Below are 16,200 nucleotides of genomic sequence, written 5' to 3'. Positions count from 1 at the left end.
AACACGATGACCCAAAACCTATGGGATGCAGCAAAAGCAGTTCTGAGGGAAGTTTAGAGCAATATAATGCTACCTTAAGAAACAAGAAACTTCTCAAAAAAACAACCTAACCTTACACTTAAAGCAATTAGACAAAGAAGAACAAAAAAAAAAAACCCAAAGGTAGCAGAAGGAAAGAAATCATAAAGATAAGATCAGAAATATATGAAAAAGAAATGAATGGAACGACAGCAAAGATAAATAAAACTAAAAGCTGGTTCTTTCAGAAGATAAACAAAATTGATAAACCATTAGCCAAACTCATCAAGAAAACGAGGGAGAAGACTCAAATCAATAGAATTAGAAATGAAAGAGGAGAAGTAACAACTGACACTGCAGAAATACAAAGGATCATGACAGATTACTACAAGCAACTCTATGCCAATAAAATGGACAACCTGGAAGAAATGGACAAATTCTTAGAAATGCACAACCTTCTGAGACTGAACCAGGAAGAAATAGAAAATATGAACAGACCAGTCACAAGCACTGAAATTGAAACTGTGATTAAAAATCTTCCAACAAGCAAAAGCCCAGGACCAGATGGCTTCACAGGCGAATTCTATCAAACATTTAGAGAAGAGCTAACACATATCCTTCTCAAACTCTTCCAAAATATAGCAGAGGGAGGAACACTCCCAAACTCATTTTATGAGGCCACCATCACCGATACCAAAACCAGACAAAGATGTCACAAAGAAAGAAAACTACAGTCCAATATCACTGATGAACAGATGCAAAAATCCTCAACAAAGCACTATCAAACAGAATCCAACAGCACATTAAAAGGATCATACACCATGATCAAGTCGGGTTTATCCCAGGAATGCAAGGATTCTTCAATATATGCAAATCAATCAGTGTGATCCACCATATTAACAAACTGAAGGAGAAAAACCATATGATCATCTCAATAGATACAGAGAAAGCTTCCGAAAATACTCAACACCCATTTATGATAAAAACCCTCCAGAAAGTAGGCATAGAGGGAACTTTTCTCTACATAATAAAGGCCATATATGACAAACCCACAGCCACCATCATCCTCAATGGTGAAAAACTGAATCCATTTCTAGTAAGATCAGGAACAAAACAAGGTTGCACACTCTCACAACTATTATTCAACATAGTTTTGGAAGATTTAGCCACAGCAATCAGAGAAGAAAAAGAAATACAAGGAATCCAAATCAGAACAGAAGAAGTAAAGCTGTCACTGTTTGCAGATGACATGATACTATACATAGAGAATCCTAAAGATGCTACCAGAAAACTACTAGAGATAATCAATGAATTTGGTAAAGTAGCAGTATACAAAATTAATGCACAGAAATCTCTTGCATTCCTACACACTAATGATGAAAAATCTGAACGAGAAGTTAAGAAAACACTCCCATTTACCACTGCAACAAAAAGAATAAAATATATAGGAGTAAACCTACCTAGGGAGACAAAAGACCTGTATGCAGAAAATTATAAGACACTGGTGAAAGAAATTAAAGATGATACAAATAGATAGAGAGATATACCATGTTCTTGGACTGGAAGAATCAACATTGTGAAAATGACTATACCATCCAAAGCAATCTACAGATTCAATGCAATCCCTATCAAACTACCACTGGCATTTTTCAGAGAACTAGAACAAAAAATTTCACAATTAGTATGGAAACACAAAAGACCCCAAATAGCCAAAGCAATCTTGAGAGAGAAAAACGGAGCTGGAGGAATCAGGCTCCCTGACTTCCGACTATACTACAAAGCTACAGTTATCAAGACAGTATGGTACTGGCACGTAACCAGAAATATAGATCAGTGGAACAGGATAGAAAGCCCAGAGGTAAAACCACACACAGATGGTCACCTTATCTTTGATAAAGGAGGCAAGAATATACAGTGGAGAAAAGACAGCCTCAAGACGCAAGAGGGAAGAGATATGGGGACATATGTATATGTATAACTGATTCACTTTGTTATAAAGCAGAAACTAACACACCATTGTAAAGCAATTATACTCCAATAAAGATGTTAAAAAAAGGAAATTTTATCTATTGTAGTACTTAAAAGTATAAAGTTTAGCATTAGAATTTATATGAAATTTGACCCCATTTCTTACCAATGATGTGGCCTTTCATTAAAGACTCAGCTTCAATTTCTCCTTCTTCAAAATTATTGAGCAAAGTTATTTAAATAAATGAGATATTATAATTTACTAGACTGCTGAATTAGGTTCTTATTATTTTAGGTTCTAATAATCTAGGGAAAAAATGCATTTTTCATTGATTTTTTAAACATCAGCCCATTGAAAAATTAAGCAAAGTTATTTTGTTTTGATATTCCTTGGTAACCTACTCCTGAAGAGATACCTTCTCCTCTCTATTTTCAGCTTTTTAATAGTTCAACAACGACAAGAACAGAAATTCTCTACTATCAGTGAGGTGGGTGGGGGAAGGAGGAAGCAAGTTGAAAAGCAATATGAAAAATGCCATTTGGGTTATTTCATTAGTAAGTGTTCACATTTAAATATATATTTTATAGGACTGTGCCCCAAACTGTTAGTCATGATTAGCTTCAGTAGGTGTTACAGTTGGAGACTTTCCTCTTCTATCTTAAATACACATGCACTGTTAAAATTTCTGCTTCTGTGGTACATGGCTTGTAGAAAGAGACATAAATCTGTTTTTAAGTGTGTGAGGTTGTTGGGGCCCATGGCAACCCACCCCAAAATGCGCCTCAATGGCATATTGATTATTTTGAATAAAGTTATGTGAGAAACAACCAGTGGAAAATAAATGATAAAAAAGAAAAACTCTGATGCCCCTTTTTCCCCCTAAAAGTGGGAAATAAATCTCCCATGTGAAGGTACCCTCCTTATACCAGGAGGATAGAAAGCATCCCTATCACCAAAGTTAGGGAATTCAAGGCTAAGCAAGCTGTATAGTCAAAGTTTGTTACTTCATTAGTCTGCTACCCCAAACACAAGCCCCCTTGTTTTGTTACATCTCTTCAAATAGTTTTTTCTTTGTCTAAACATGATATATTATTGGCCTTCTCTGGACACTTCGGGGGGTCCCATTTTTATGACTTACATGCATACAAATTAATTTTTTAAATTAATCTTTTCATCTGTCTTGTGTCAATTATTAGACCAGCCAAAAGAATTCAAGAAGAGCTGGGGCGGGGTGGGGGTGGGGGTTTAATCTCCCCTCCCTGGACAAAGTTCTGATATCCTTCCTTGGGAATTTAATGGAAAGTTTGAGGATTTCTGGATAATCACTATTGGCAACAAAACAGAAACACAATCATGAAAGCTTGCTAACAAATTAAAAACACTCAAGCTGGCCTCAAGTTTGTTTGACATAGTACTACAGATCAGATAACAGTGACATGATAGACAGAGTACTGACATAAAAATGTTTTGACTCAAAACTTCTATATCCAGACAGTTTGTTCTTCTAAAGTAAGTTCAAAAGAAAGATATAATTGTAGAGTAATAAGATTATCATCCTGTTGACATACCCGACAACAGGTGATAACAATTTCGAAAGGAAATAAAATGGATGAAATAGTTTTTTAAAAAATGAGAAACACAACCATACAGCTCAGTATTATCTGATTAATTGTTGTTATAACAGTTGCAAAAATTAATTGCAAACATCAAAAATAATTCTTGAAAAACAAATGCAATAGACAAAGTAAAAAACAAAAAATAAGAAAAACAAAACTGAACCTACATCCCAGTAATTCCTAAAAGGACTTGGAATTAATAGAGTGAGTTGTAAAGAAGTCAGATTACGTTTAATTCTCATGTAACATCAGAAACTACTTACACCATTGTTTCTATTATAGAGAAAAATGATATGTTTATTATCTTTAAAGACTTGATATGATGAAAGCAACATGTACTTTTAAAAATATTAAAAAGGTGAAACAAAAAGAATGAATAAAATAATTTGACAGAAGATGAAATTTATATTATGAAAAGAATAAGACATGTACTTAAAAATGCCCTTTTAAACAACAATCTCGGAATGAATCCAAAAAATTAAGGCTAATTTTTTATATTAGTCCTTGTATTTAATCCTTTTTGTGTAAATATACTTTAATTGTAATTAATAATAACAGCAAACAGTTACATAATGCTTACTATGAGCCTGGCACTCTTATGCAAACTCAAACACACTAACTTACTTTACCCTCAAATGAACTTTTCAGTTAGTAATCTTATCCCCATTTTACGGGTGAGCAATGCTAGCCCATAAAGTTAATAAATTTGCCAAAGGAAATACTGTTAAAATTTAGATTTGAAATTTAATTTAACCCAGGCTGTCTGCATCCAGAATCCAGGCAGTTCTGGATACACTCTGGATACCCAGTACACTTTACAGCCTTTTCAATTAAGGGAACTATTAGAAATATACTTTTTAGGGCTTCCCTGGTGGTGCAGTGGTTGAGAGTCTGCCTGCCGATGCAGGGGACATGGGTTCGTGCCCTGGTCCAGGAGGATCCCACATGTCACGGAGCGGCTGGGCCCGTGAGCCATGGCCGCTGAGCCTGCGCGTCTGGAGCCTGTGCTCCGCAATGGGAGAGGCCACAACAGTGAGAGGCCCGCGTACCGCCAAAAAAAAAAAAAAGAAATATACTTTTTAAATTCTCAAGTGGTTCTTTCTCCTTACCATTTACTTATGTGAAAGGCAGGGTACAAGGGGGGAAATTGGGAACGAGTTAGAAAATGGATAACATCTAAGACCAGAGCTGTGAATGGGCAAAGACCCTGCTTTCTGGGTCACAGCTGGTCCTCATAGATGATCAGGCTGCATTTAAAAGAATTCCTACTTAGAATTGTCAGGCTCTGCCCTTATTAGTATATTGGGTGTCTCTAAGAAATACCACTGGCACAAGCTTCCTCCCCTGTATCTTCCTAAATAACTTATTACCCTCCCTTCCTCACAGTGAAGGCTTTTCAATCAAGTCTTCCAGTTGATGTTTTTCTATTTCTTTAGGTTTATCATTTATTCCTTTAACCAACACTTTTTATCTTGAGTCCACAGTATACTAAGACAGAGGTATCTTTTTCTTATATCTTAGAGTAATGCAGAGATACACAGAGAGAGACAAAGAGAGATAGTAAAACACAGTAAGATGTTGTAAGAACTAGAGAGTCTACAATGTACATCTCGCTTCCTTTAGCAGTTTGTGGGTCTGTACTAATGCTACATAGTTTTGATTTTTAAAAAAATACATCTATTACTTTTTAAGTTATTGATATCAATTGGAAAGGCAGAATTATTTGTTAAACAACAGAGTAGAAGGACACCTCCATGGATACAGGCTCTCCTGCAAATATTCACGGAGTGAGAGCCTATGAACAATATATTGCTCATGAAAATCAAGTTTCTTCTTTTGCATAAATCAAAGTTTACCACAGACTCTTAAATGACATGTGAACAAAACACTATCACAGTTGCTCTTTTTTTTCAAATATTAGGTATTTAAGATAGATGAGAACATGATATTCCAAGAGTTGTTCACATTCTTTTACTTACAGCCCTCATAGATGTCAGTGGGAATATGGACTGCTGCATGCTGATAGGATATTTGTCGCCCAAAATTAGCATCATCGATAAAAACAGGTTTTATCCTCTGGCTGCCTGGCTCACTATCGTTCTTTTCCGGCTATAAAGAAAAAATAGACAATAAACAGAATATTACAACTTATGTTAACACAGGTATTCTCACATTCACTTCTTCATTTGCCAAATGCATAGTCTTTAAAAAAACAGATCTACAAGAATATTTTAAAATATAGTCCCATGATGACATCAGACACACAAATTTCCATTCAGGTATTAGCTTTCACATTATAACCTAATTTCTCTCCTAATTTCCTCAATGTTGGAGTCACTCGGGATCATCCTGAGAGGACCAGAGCTTTCCCACATCCAGTACTTATTAGAATATACATTTAAAGAATAGCCTAAGTACCTTTAAATACAACCAAATTAAAAGTTTCCCCTTGAAATAAATTTCACCACTTATGTTACCAAATTTCTATAATTCTTAGTTTGATAACCAAAGGTACACATGACCTTTGTGTAAAAATAATAATAGCAATGAAGGATTATTTTATGTCATATTCCCTTGATTTCTGCATGTTTTCCAGGTGTATCAATTTTTGTTTTAAAAAAGTAAGTACAAATACTAGGAAAGAAGAGATCTATTGTAACTCTTAGTACAATCGAATCCTAACTTCAACCAATTTGTCTCCCGAGGTAGGAGAAAAGATCCAATCAATAACGAGTAAAGAAAATCCCACAGGTGTTTCAGGTTGAAGATTAATTTTCTACCTATTTGAACTATGCTTGTGATACTGAATTACCCTGGTAAGGTAATCCAGTTTCTCGTCTGGCAAGAAACTAAGAACCTTACTCATTTATCCAAAATGCATCTCTCTAACAATTGTTTTTGGCTAATTATGTTAAGCTTTTTATTCCCCCAGTTCAAATATAGTTAACTCTTTCCTAAGTAAACATTTTTTTATTAAATTCAGACCTGTATTATCAACTCCATTTTAGGGACTAATGTATTCCATATTCCCAAGGTAATTTCCTCAAAACAAAACTGAAAAAAAAAAATCACGACGTTTGACTATTTTCACAGCACACTGCAGTAATGCAACAGATAAGCAAGAGAAAAGACTTAAATGGACAATCAGAAAATTTCATAAGAAGGCTGGTAGAATATGGCAACACGAAGTCTACAAAGAAGTGATAGTGTCCAACTTTCTAGATGGCTCTGAAATTTTCTATAACCAGATAACCCATCAGCATCCCAAGATATTTTAAAACACACACACACACACACGTGTGTGTGTGTTTCCCTAAGGAAGTTGCAACACTGGAAAGATTATCTAGACACAAATATTAGCAAAAGGGCTTTTTATTTTATTTTATTTTTTGCGGTACGCGGGCCTCTCACTGTTGTGGCCTCTCCCGTTGCGGAGCACAGGCTCCGGACGCTCAGGCTCAGCGGCCGTGGCTCACGGGCCCAGCCGCTCCGCGGCATGTGGGATCTTCCCGGACCGGGGGCATGAACCCGTGTCCCCTGCTTCGGCAGGCGGACTCTCAACCACTGCGCCACTAGGGAAGCTCAGGACTTTTTTTTTTTTTTTTAATCAATGACTTCTAAAGCTGCAAGTCCAACTCATTATGTAATGAAATCAATTTAATAGGTCATGACCAAATTATTTTTCAAATGAAACAATGTTGAAAGAAAATATGAAAATACTCTCTATAATAAGGGGAAGGACTATATTTGGAAACTGTGGTTTAGGTATTCTGTTTTGGGGGTTTTATGTTTTATTATACTTTGTTGAAAAGGAAAAACTACATCTTTAGAATATTTTTATGAGTCAATTTAATGTGCTGAAAATAAAAATTAAAAAAAATAGTTGAAGATCGATCACTGTTTTTTATCCATGTGAAAGCCACAAAGATATAACTGCTCCCCCATTAACTAAATATACAAAATAATGAAACAGTAGTGTTGAAAAAGTCTAAAATTTGGCAAAATACCTACACGCAGGAATCACTAATTCATACTCTTTTCTAAAACAGAGGTTAGGTGTGTACAGCATGAAGGAAAGGAGAAAGATGATAAGAAAAAGGTCTTACATGGGAAATAACAAGAAAGCACAAAGATGAATACCATTAAAACTATAAAAACCAGTGATAGTGCTAATAGTGTTTGCTATGTATTCATCCCTACATTTCTCTCTTTACCTCTTTCCTCTAAAAATATAGGCTGATTTTCTCTTCTTTCTTTGTACTTAACATCTACATTTAAGCTTAAAACCATTTTAAAACAAATACAGCATATATGTACATTCCCAATGTAATTACTCTTTTATATTCCTTAATAACAGTATAAAATTGTATTTGTCATATTTATTGTGACTATTTTACTATTGTTGCACATTTGTTTCAAGATTTAGATATTAAATGACATTTCTATAAATGTTATCATTAAATCCTCCACTCTACCAATAAATTATTTCTTGAGTGAGTGAATGAATGAAATATTTGCACTTATCCACGTATTCCAAACCCTAATTCATAGGTATAGTTCACTCTCTGTCTCTTACGCCAAAGAACGCGTAACCTAACACATCTACCAGCATTCCAACTGCTAATAAAGGAAAGAATATAAACAATAACTGGGGTTTGGTCTTGGATTCAACCGTGAATTTTATATATTTTAAAATTCATCCTCTATTCTATGGCTCTCTGTTCCTGGGCACAATTGACTTGAGTAAGAGAAGGGATCATTAAAACAAACTACTTTCACTAATAACAAGAATGTAAAGGGTCTCACCTAATAAATGATGTCATTTTTCTTCTCAACTGCAAACATCCTGAATTAGTGAAAAGCCTCAATATTTATTTTAAAGCAGAGGTTTCTCAAAGTGTGGTCCTTGAAGAAGCAGCATCAGCAACCACTGAAACTTTTAGAGTTCAGGCTCTCAGGCCCCACCCCAGGCCTAGTTAATCAGACACATCAGGGGAGGGATCCAGCAAGTAGTAGTTCAACAAACCCTCCAGGTGATTGTGATAACACACTAAAATTGCAAGTCCACTGCTTTAAAATCAATCGTTTAAATTGCACACACATGTTTGTTTAGAACTACTCATGAAAAAGTTAGGATTAAGAATAAGCATATTAATGGATGTCTGAATTTTTCTATCCTCCATAGGGTAGAAACACTGTTTTATTATTACTGAATAATAGATGTGTGCACATGGTAATATGGCCAGTAATATCTGTCAAAGGATATTTCAAAAGACAGTAGTTTCTCAAGATACTCTAAGGGTTACCTCCAACCTGAAATAACTTGGGAAAATATTCTTCTACTCTTCTGTTAAGAGAATAACAAAGCACATTGGCACATCAAAAGCTCTGAAATAAGCGTCACTAAAGGAAACCATGTTTAACCCAGTGTTCTCAAGCTTATGGGGCCCTGGATTTTTTTTTTTTTCCATACAAAACCTATTAACAAAGAACATACGAAAAATTGGAGAGGCAGAGTGGAAAGTAAAGACATCGGGAGATTTGCTTCTACTCAGCCGTATTCATAACACCTCGGACTAGGGCCAGTCACTGTTCCTTGGGCTTCAGCTTTCTGACTTATAAACAACGCTGGGCTGCAGGTGTGGTCCTCATTCCCTGAGGCATATCCGAATCACCTGGGGAGCCCTCTCACCGCAACCAATAAAGCAGTGAATCACAACAGGGAGGACATCTTTGGAAAGAATCTCTCAGTTGGTTCTAATATCCTCTCCTACTTAAATTAAGAAGATTCAAACTAAAGAATCTATGTTATTTTCAGTTATGAAAAAATTATAGTCCTATTTCTATAATTTTAGAAAATATTACGCTCGTTTCTGTAAGCATATCTTTTCCAGAAATCCTATTTATATCTATCTCTCGCAAAATTTAGATATATGAAAAGTAGAAAGATTTGATGATAGATAAGAGAGGGCTCCCCTGGTGGCGCAGTGGTTGAGAGTCCGCCTGCCGATGGAGGGGACACGGGTTCGTGCCCCAGTCTGGGAAGATCCCACATGCCGCGGAGCGGCTGGTCCCGTGAGCCATGGCCGCTGAGCCTGCGCATCCGGAGCCTGTGCTCCGCAATGGGAGAGGCCACAACAGTGAAGAGACAGAGAGTGAACTATACGTATGAATTAGGGTTAGGAATACGTGGATAAGTGAAAATATTTCATTCACTCACTCAAGAAATAATTTATTGGTAGAGTGGAGGATTTAATGATAACATTTATAGAAATGTCATTTAATATCTAAATCTTGAAACAAATGTGCAACAACAGTAAAATAGTCACAATAAATATGACAAATACAATTTTATATTGTTATTAAGGAATATAAAAGAGTAATTACATTGGGGATGTACATATATGCTGTATTTAAAAATGGTTTTAAGCTTAAATGTAGATGTTAAGCACAAAGAAAGAAGAGAAAATCAGCCTATATTTTTAGAGGAAAGAGGTAAAGAGAGAAATGTAGGGATGAGTACATAGCAAACACTGTTAGCACTATCACTGGTTTTTATAGTTTTAATGGTATTCATCTTTGTGCTTTCTTGTTGTTTCCAATGTAATACAATAAACATGTATTATATTTGCAATTAAAAATATTAATTTTTCCTCTCACTGTTGTGGCCACTCCCGTTGCAGAGCACAGGCTCCGGACGTGCAGGCTCAGCGGCCATGGCTCACGGGCCCAGCCGCTCCACGGCATGTGGGATCTTCCCGAACCAGGGCACGAACCCGTGTCCCCTGCATCGGCAGGCGGACTCTCAACTACTGCGCCACCAGGGAAGCCCCAAAATATTAATTTTTGTTTTAAGTCCTTTCTAGAGTGCTATTAAGCACTATACGATTATCTTACTAAGGTGAAAGTTGCTTCTATTTCCTCTGAACCCTCTCACACTTAAAAATTATGCTTTAAATGTATTTTAATAAAGATTCTTTCACTTTTCAATTGCCATAGAGGGAATTCCCAGGCGGTCCAGTGGTTAGGACTGAGTGTTTCCACTACTGGGTCTGGTTCAATCCCTGGTCAGGGAAATAAGATCCTGCAAGCTGCATGGTGCAGCCAATAAATAAATAAATAAATAGCCATATAAAGGGCTTTTAGGAATAATTTGAAATAATGTACTTCTCAACTTGTATAATCACGTATCAAGTCTAGTTTTAATGTACAGCTGCTAAATATATTAAGAAAAAAATAATATGGCTGTTTCCCATGGTGCCCCCCGCTTTATTACACTCTCCATAAATTGAAGTCATTTCATGAAAAAATTAAAATTTCTAAATGCAACTCATTTCCTTAAACTTCTGAAATTATTGTTCCTGATATCATCATAATCCATCTTTACTTTTCTTGATATATTATGGCATTAGATAGTATAATTAACATAGAGCAAATACTAGACACAAAGGGACTGACTGAGAAAAGCTACTTAACACATATTGTTTAGTGTGTTAGTTAAAAATTTCAAATAAATTGTCCCCCTGGAATTAAGATTTCATTGTTTGCCAGACCACATACAAGAAAAGTAAGTCAGCATGTCTCTTGCCATTTTTTTTTCCCCAAAACATCTCTTCTGAACTCTCTCCGACTACCCTATAGAAATGTGTACAGAGACGCTGAGGAGGTAAATTCCAAAATGTATTCAAATGTATCTGGTAAAACACATAAGTGAAACATGAGAAGCATGTTCCTCTGACTATTCATTTCAACATAATTTCAGTTATTAAATAATAGATTAGATCAGTCAGAGACAGAGGTACCAGCTAATGCTGGATGGGTCATTCGATTTTGCAAGCAGTACCTATTTGCAAATTTCATTTGGAAAGTCACAATGATAAGTCTATGACAGACACAAAAGACTTTTGCATATTTAATATATTTATCTCAAATGAAACACTCTTAGAATTGATTTTTATAATAAAACATTTGTTTTTAATATTTTTTATCTTTTTCATGCTAAAACTATTTCTACCAACAGTAAAATGTTCAGAAATTAAAAGTTTATATATTTCACTTAAATTACAATAAAAATTAGCTTAATTACAGTGCACAATTCAGGCTGAACATGCTCACTGAGAAACTTTGTTCACAATCACATTATGGTTAGGTTTACCTCCCGCTGCACTCTAATTTTTGTGTATCTCACAAAACTGTGAGAAAATTAGTTGATACTAAATAAGAGCTGAGACCCTCTACAGAGGCATCACAATTGGTATTTCTATCCCACTAGTGAAGGGGTTAAATGAACGTGTTCTTGTGTAATGAACCAAACTCTTCAATAACCAGAGACTACAGACTTGTATACAATTCTCCACAGTGTATATGAATATATTTTAAAACTTTTACCTCCAAATACATCCTTTTCTTTTTTACAACTATTTCACAGATGTTGTTTACAAGAGGGCCTTACAACTTTCACAATGTACACATTATTGATTCTTGAAATTTTTAGTCTCAATTGTATTCCCAATATCAAACAGAATTTTGGATACACAATATGCTTTTAGGCATGATATTAGCATCCAATGTAAATAACTATCCTGGATGTATTCTATTTACAATAGACTTTCATACAGCCAGCAAGGCGGAAAAGGCTGCTATACTGACATGTTGGTATCTACTCTACGGATTAAAAAATATGGTTGCTTCTGTAGCCACTAGTTCACCACTGGAATGTAAGCTGATTACCAGTTCTGACCCACACATAGGAAAGCCTCCTTTTTAGTAAATCACATGCATCAATTAGAAGTGGAGATTCATCAAAGCAGCTGCAGCTGTCCATGCCCAATTAATGAATAATAAATAGAGAAAAAGGTGCTGAGCCTTCAGCCAATTACACTTGTTCTGGTCAGGGTGTGAGGCCAGGCTGAATAGTAAATAATGAATCCAGTTACAGTGGCAATAAGAGCACTGTTGAGTCTCCTGAGTTAATTGGTTTAAGCTGCTATTTTTCTCCTTGAGGATGCTGTGACTCAGAGACATACTGAGTGGATGAATAGAACTGAAAAGGAAATATGAGTTGGATGACACTGAATATATGACACTAAGGGCTTAAATATAATATTTGTCCATTTGGTTTAATGAATCATAACAATAAGAAAATAAACATTTTAAATTATAATTTAATGAATAGACATATTGTCCTTTGAAAAAACATATGAGTTCAGCTAATCATAATATATTTGATGAGGAAATAAAGAGATTTTTTTTATGAATTGAGTAGATTTCTCCAGTTCTTCAAGTAGTTAAAATGCTTTATCTGCTTAGATTTACCCTATGGAAAAACTATAGCATTAATTCCTCAGAGGCAATTTACTCAATATATTAAGAATGTTTTACAGTTAACATGAATAATAAACATAACATTAGTGGCCAGAAGAAACTTGAAGAAATAATTCTATTCCTTAAAATTAGATCTACTGTTAAGTCTCTGCATATTCTTCTACTATTAATTATGATATATAAAACAGAAGGAAGAAACAGTCTGAAATAAGCAGACTTTGGAGGTAGGGGGAACAGTAAGCAACTGAAACTGTGCAATACACAGAGAAAGATAGCAAGTTAAAAAATACATAGGTGATATTAAAGCAAAAAAACATATACTTTGTAATATGACGAAGTGAATCAAAGACAACTATGAATTTGAAACACATAAAACAACTAAATTAAGCCAAAAACGGATACTGATCACTGCAAGAACTTGTTCATTAAATTTTAAAAGCAAAAAGAGGCATTCCTTAAATAAAATGTATTGAGGTTGCTGATAAGGATTACAATAACGATTTAATAAGTTGGAATACAGAATTTGAGGACATCCTCAAAATAAAACTGATGAATTTTTAGTTTGCATGATGGATGAATGTGTGTGAATCACCTCTCCCAGGATCTAGGCCTCAATGAGCATGAGAGCCATCACAATATCACAATACAGGTAAGTGTGATGACAAGGCTGAGGACTGGTTTAAACTCTACGAGTAGTATGAAAATTTCAAATTATCAGCATTAGAAAGGGATGTAATACTCTGAACATATATATACATATCTTTTTTATACATAAATACGTAACCCAAATTTTGGGGACTGGCTGATAGGGTATTTTCTCTACTAAGGGACTGTGAAATGGTGTCTTGCCTACGAAAAGCACTATGTGATTTCAGATAGTCTGAAAGTTCAATATAGCACCCGTCCCCCCCACCCCTGGAAACCATATAGTGGTATATATTATATTAGGAAAGGAAAACATTTCAATGGGGCCAATCTATTTCTTAAAAAATTAAAAGCAAAATTTCATATTATGAAGATTATCACAGACAAATATACTTTAAAAAATATTGTCAGGACAAAACAGGTTAAACAAAAAAACTTTGTAAGGTAGAGAGATCAATTATTTTCCCTTGATACCTGAGGCAAAGACTGACTAACACCTTACAACTAATATACAGTAAAAAAAAAAAAAAAAAAAAATAGCCTGGACTCCAGGACGCCAAGATCCCACCATACCTACAAAGAAATGAAAATCTCTCTATGGCCCATAAGACTCTGAATGATCTATTTCCAGCCTGACTCCTCATCCAGATCTCCTGCCCTGCTTTCCCTTGCTCATTGCCACATTGGACTGTTTTCTGGTCCTTACACACATTACGCTCTTCCTGGTTTAACGTCCTTGGGTCTGCTGTTCCTTTTGTCTGGTAGGTTGTTCCCTGGTCTTTTTTCATAGTATCAGTTCACTCTTCAGATCGCAGTTGAAAAATACTCTCTTGGAGATTCTCCCATCTAAATTATTCCCCATAGAATATTGAAAACATTACACTTCATTTATTACATTCAGAGCAATGTAGACATTAACTGATTTTTATACAATTTCACATTAAGTTTTGTCAAACATTTACTGTACATGCAAAATTTAAGTCATATCCTAAGATATATCCCTAGGATATATCTTAACATTGATAGAATTTATGTATCTAGATGGCAGGACATCCCTTTCAAGATAAAGACTATAAAATAATAATTTTGTATAAAATGCCAAAGGAAGGGATAAAGATTGGTTATGTAACTGCTTGGGTGCTGTTGACTTTTGTTTCAATTCTGTCTTGTACAGATTGTGCCAACTTAACTTTGGAAGCAATCATTTTACTACATTTTTTTTTTTTAGGTAGCTTTTAAAAATCGGTATTGTAAATGCAACAATGCTCATTAAATGATCAGAGTTCTCTTTCTTAAAATCAGAAATTTGGCATCAACACTTTGATATTCAAAATGGTGTTTAAGGATTTATGGATGCGTAAAAACGCTATCGAATTTTTTATTTGCCCCATGTTTGCTATCTCATTACACTAAAATATAATCACCACGAGGGCAAGAGGCCTCATTGACATCGTTCAGTTGTGGCCCTAGCACCTAGCAAATCGCTTAGAACTGTATCTGCTTGCCCTATCTATAATATTTGTTGAGTGAATAAATAAACTTGAATCACTGTTTCCTAGTCCCCAAACTCATGCTTTTTCTACTTCAGCATGAAGCAAGGACAAACACTGGAAGCAGTCCAGTGAATGGACAGATAGTGCCTCAGTCAGGAATCCAGCTTCTCATTTTCATTTCAACTCTGTGTCTACAGCTCTGTGTGTCCTTGCTATGGCTTCTCAGATTTTTTTTTTTTTTTTTTTTTTTTTTTTTTAAGGAACAGAGGGTAACAAGATCTGTAAACCTTCTTCTAGCTCTGAAAATTCTCATTCTGAAATCTATGAACTAAAAGCAAATTGTTTCCAAGGCTTTTTTTTTTTTTTAAATGCCAAGTAACTGCAAGAACATGTAAATGATGAAAGGGTGGTATAAAGACTCTTTTTGGTAAATATTAGTAAACTTTAATATTTTTCTCATTTCATTTGCTAGAAATGGGTATAACTGTAAGTTCTAATGTTCTCTTCCACCAGTGAATTCCTTTGGAGACCACTGACCAAAAGACTCTTGGTAGCGAAACCCCTTGACCCTGAGAGTTTACATTTTAATTTAGGGTAATGCATTCAAAGCACAGAGCTATAGATATCAATCAAACAGACAATTTATAGGTGAACATGGGTTAGAACATTAGTTGGGCTTTTCACCTCCACTTCCTGAGTTGAATTATTTTGATTACTTCCCTCAAGTGACAGTCAAGGCCATCTTTTTGAGAAGAACTTAAATAAAAATGAACACACCATGAGTCAGTGGTCTGCAAAGGAATTCACTGGAAGGGTGGAAGAAAACATTAGAACTTACAGTTATACCCATTTCTAGCAAATGAAATAAGAAAAAAATTAAAGTTTACTAATATTTACCCCAAAGAGTGACATTAGCATTCCCTCTCCCCGGCCTTACTGTGTGTGGGTTGGTCTCAAGTCATCTGTCATCCTCCAGGTACCACAAGGAGAAAGTGGAAACCCCACATACTGATAATGAGCCACCTTCTCCCTTACACAGTCCCTTTCAATGTACTATTCTTCATTTCATATGTAAATTTACTTATTATCTTCTTGGGTTTCACCTACTCCATACGTGCTACCAGTTTTAAAAGAT

The 16,200-nt window shown here is 35.2% G+C and overlaps 1 protein-coding gene across 2 annotated transcripts in view; it reads right to left on the bottom strand.

Moving 5' to 3' along the window:
• The window catches only part of CACNA2D1 (calcium voltage-gated channel auxiliary subunit alpha2delta 1), a 504,082-nt gene that overhangs the window by 175,409 nt on the left and 312,473 nt on the right, over positions 1–16,200 (bottom strand). For both annotated transcript variants that reach the window (XM_081243691.1, XM_081243692.1), the window contains one exon: positions 5,583–5,712. In XM_081243691.1, coding sequence (XP_081099817.1) covers positions 5,583–5,712 — 130 coding nt within the window. The remainder of the gene's footprint in view (positions 1–5,582; positions 5,713–16,200) is intronic.

The sequence above is a fragment of the Mesoplodon bidens genome (assembly GCF_964165515.1).
Source record: "Mesoplodon bidens genome assembly, chromosome: 9".
In the NCBI taxonomy this organism is placed as follows: domain Eukaryota; kingdom Metazoa; phylum Chordata; class Mammalia; order Artiodactyla; family Ziphiidae; genus Mesoplodon; species Mesoplodon bidens.
The sequence above is the reverse complement of the archived record's forward strand: the minus strand, read 5'-3'. Positions and strand labels throughout refer to the sequence as shown.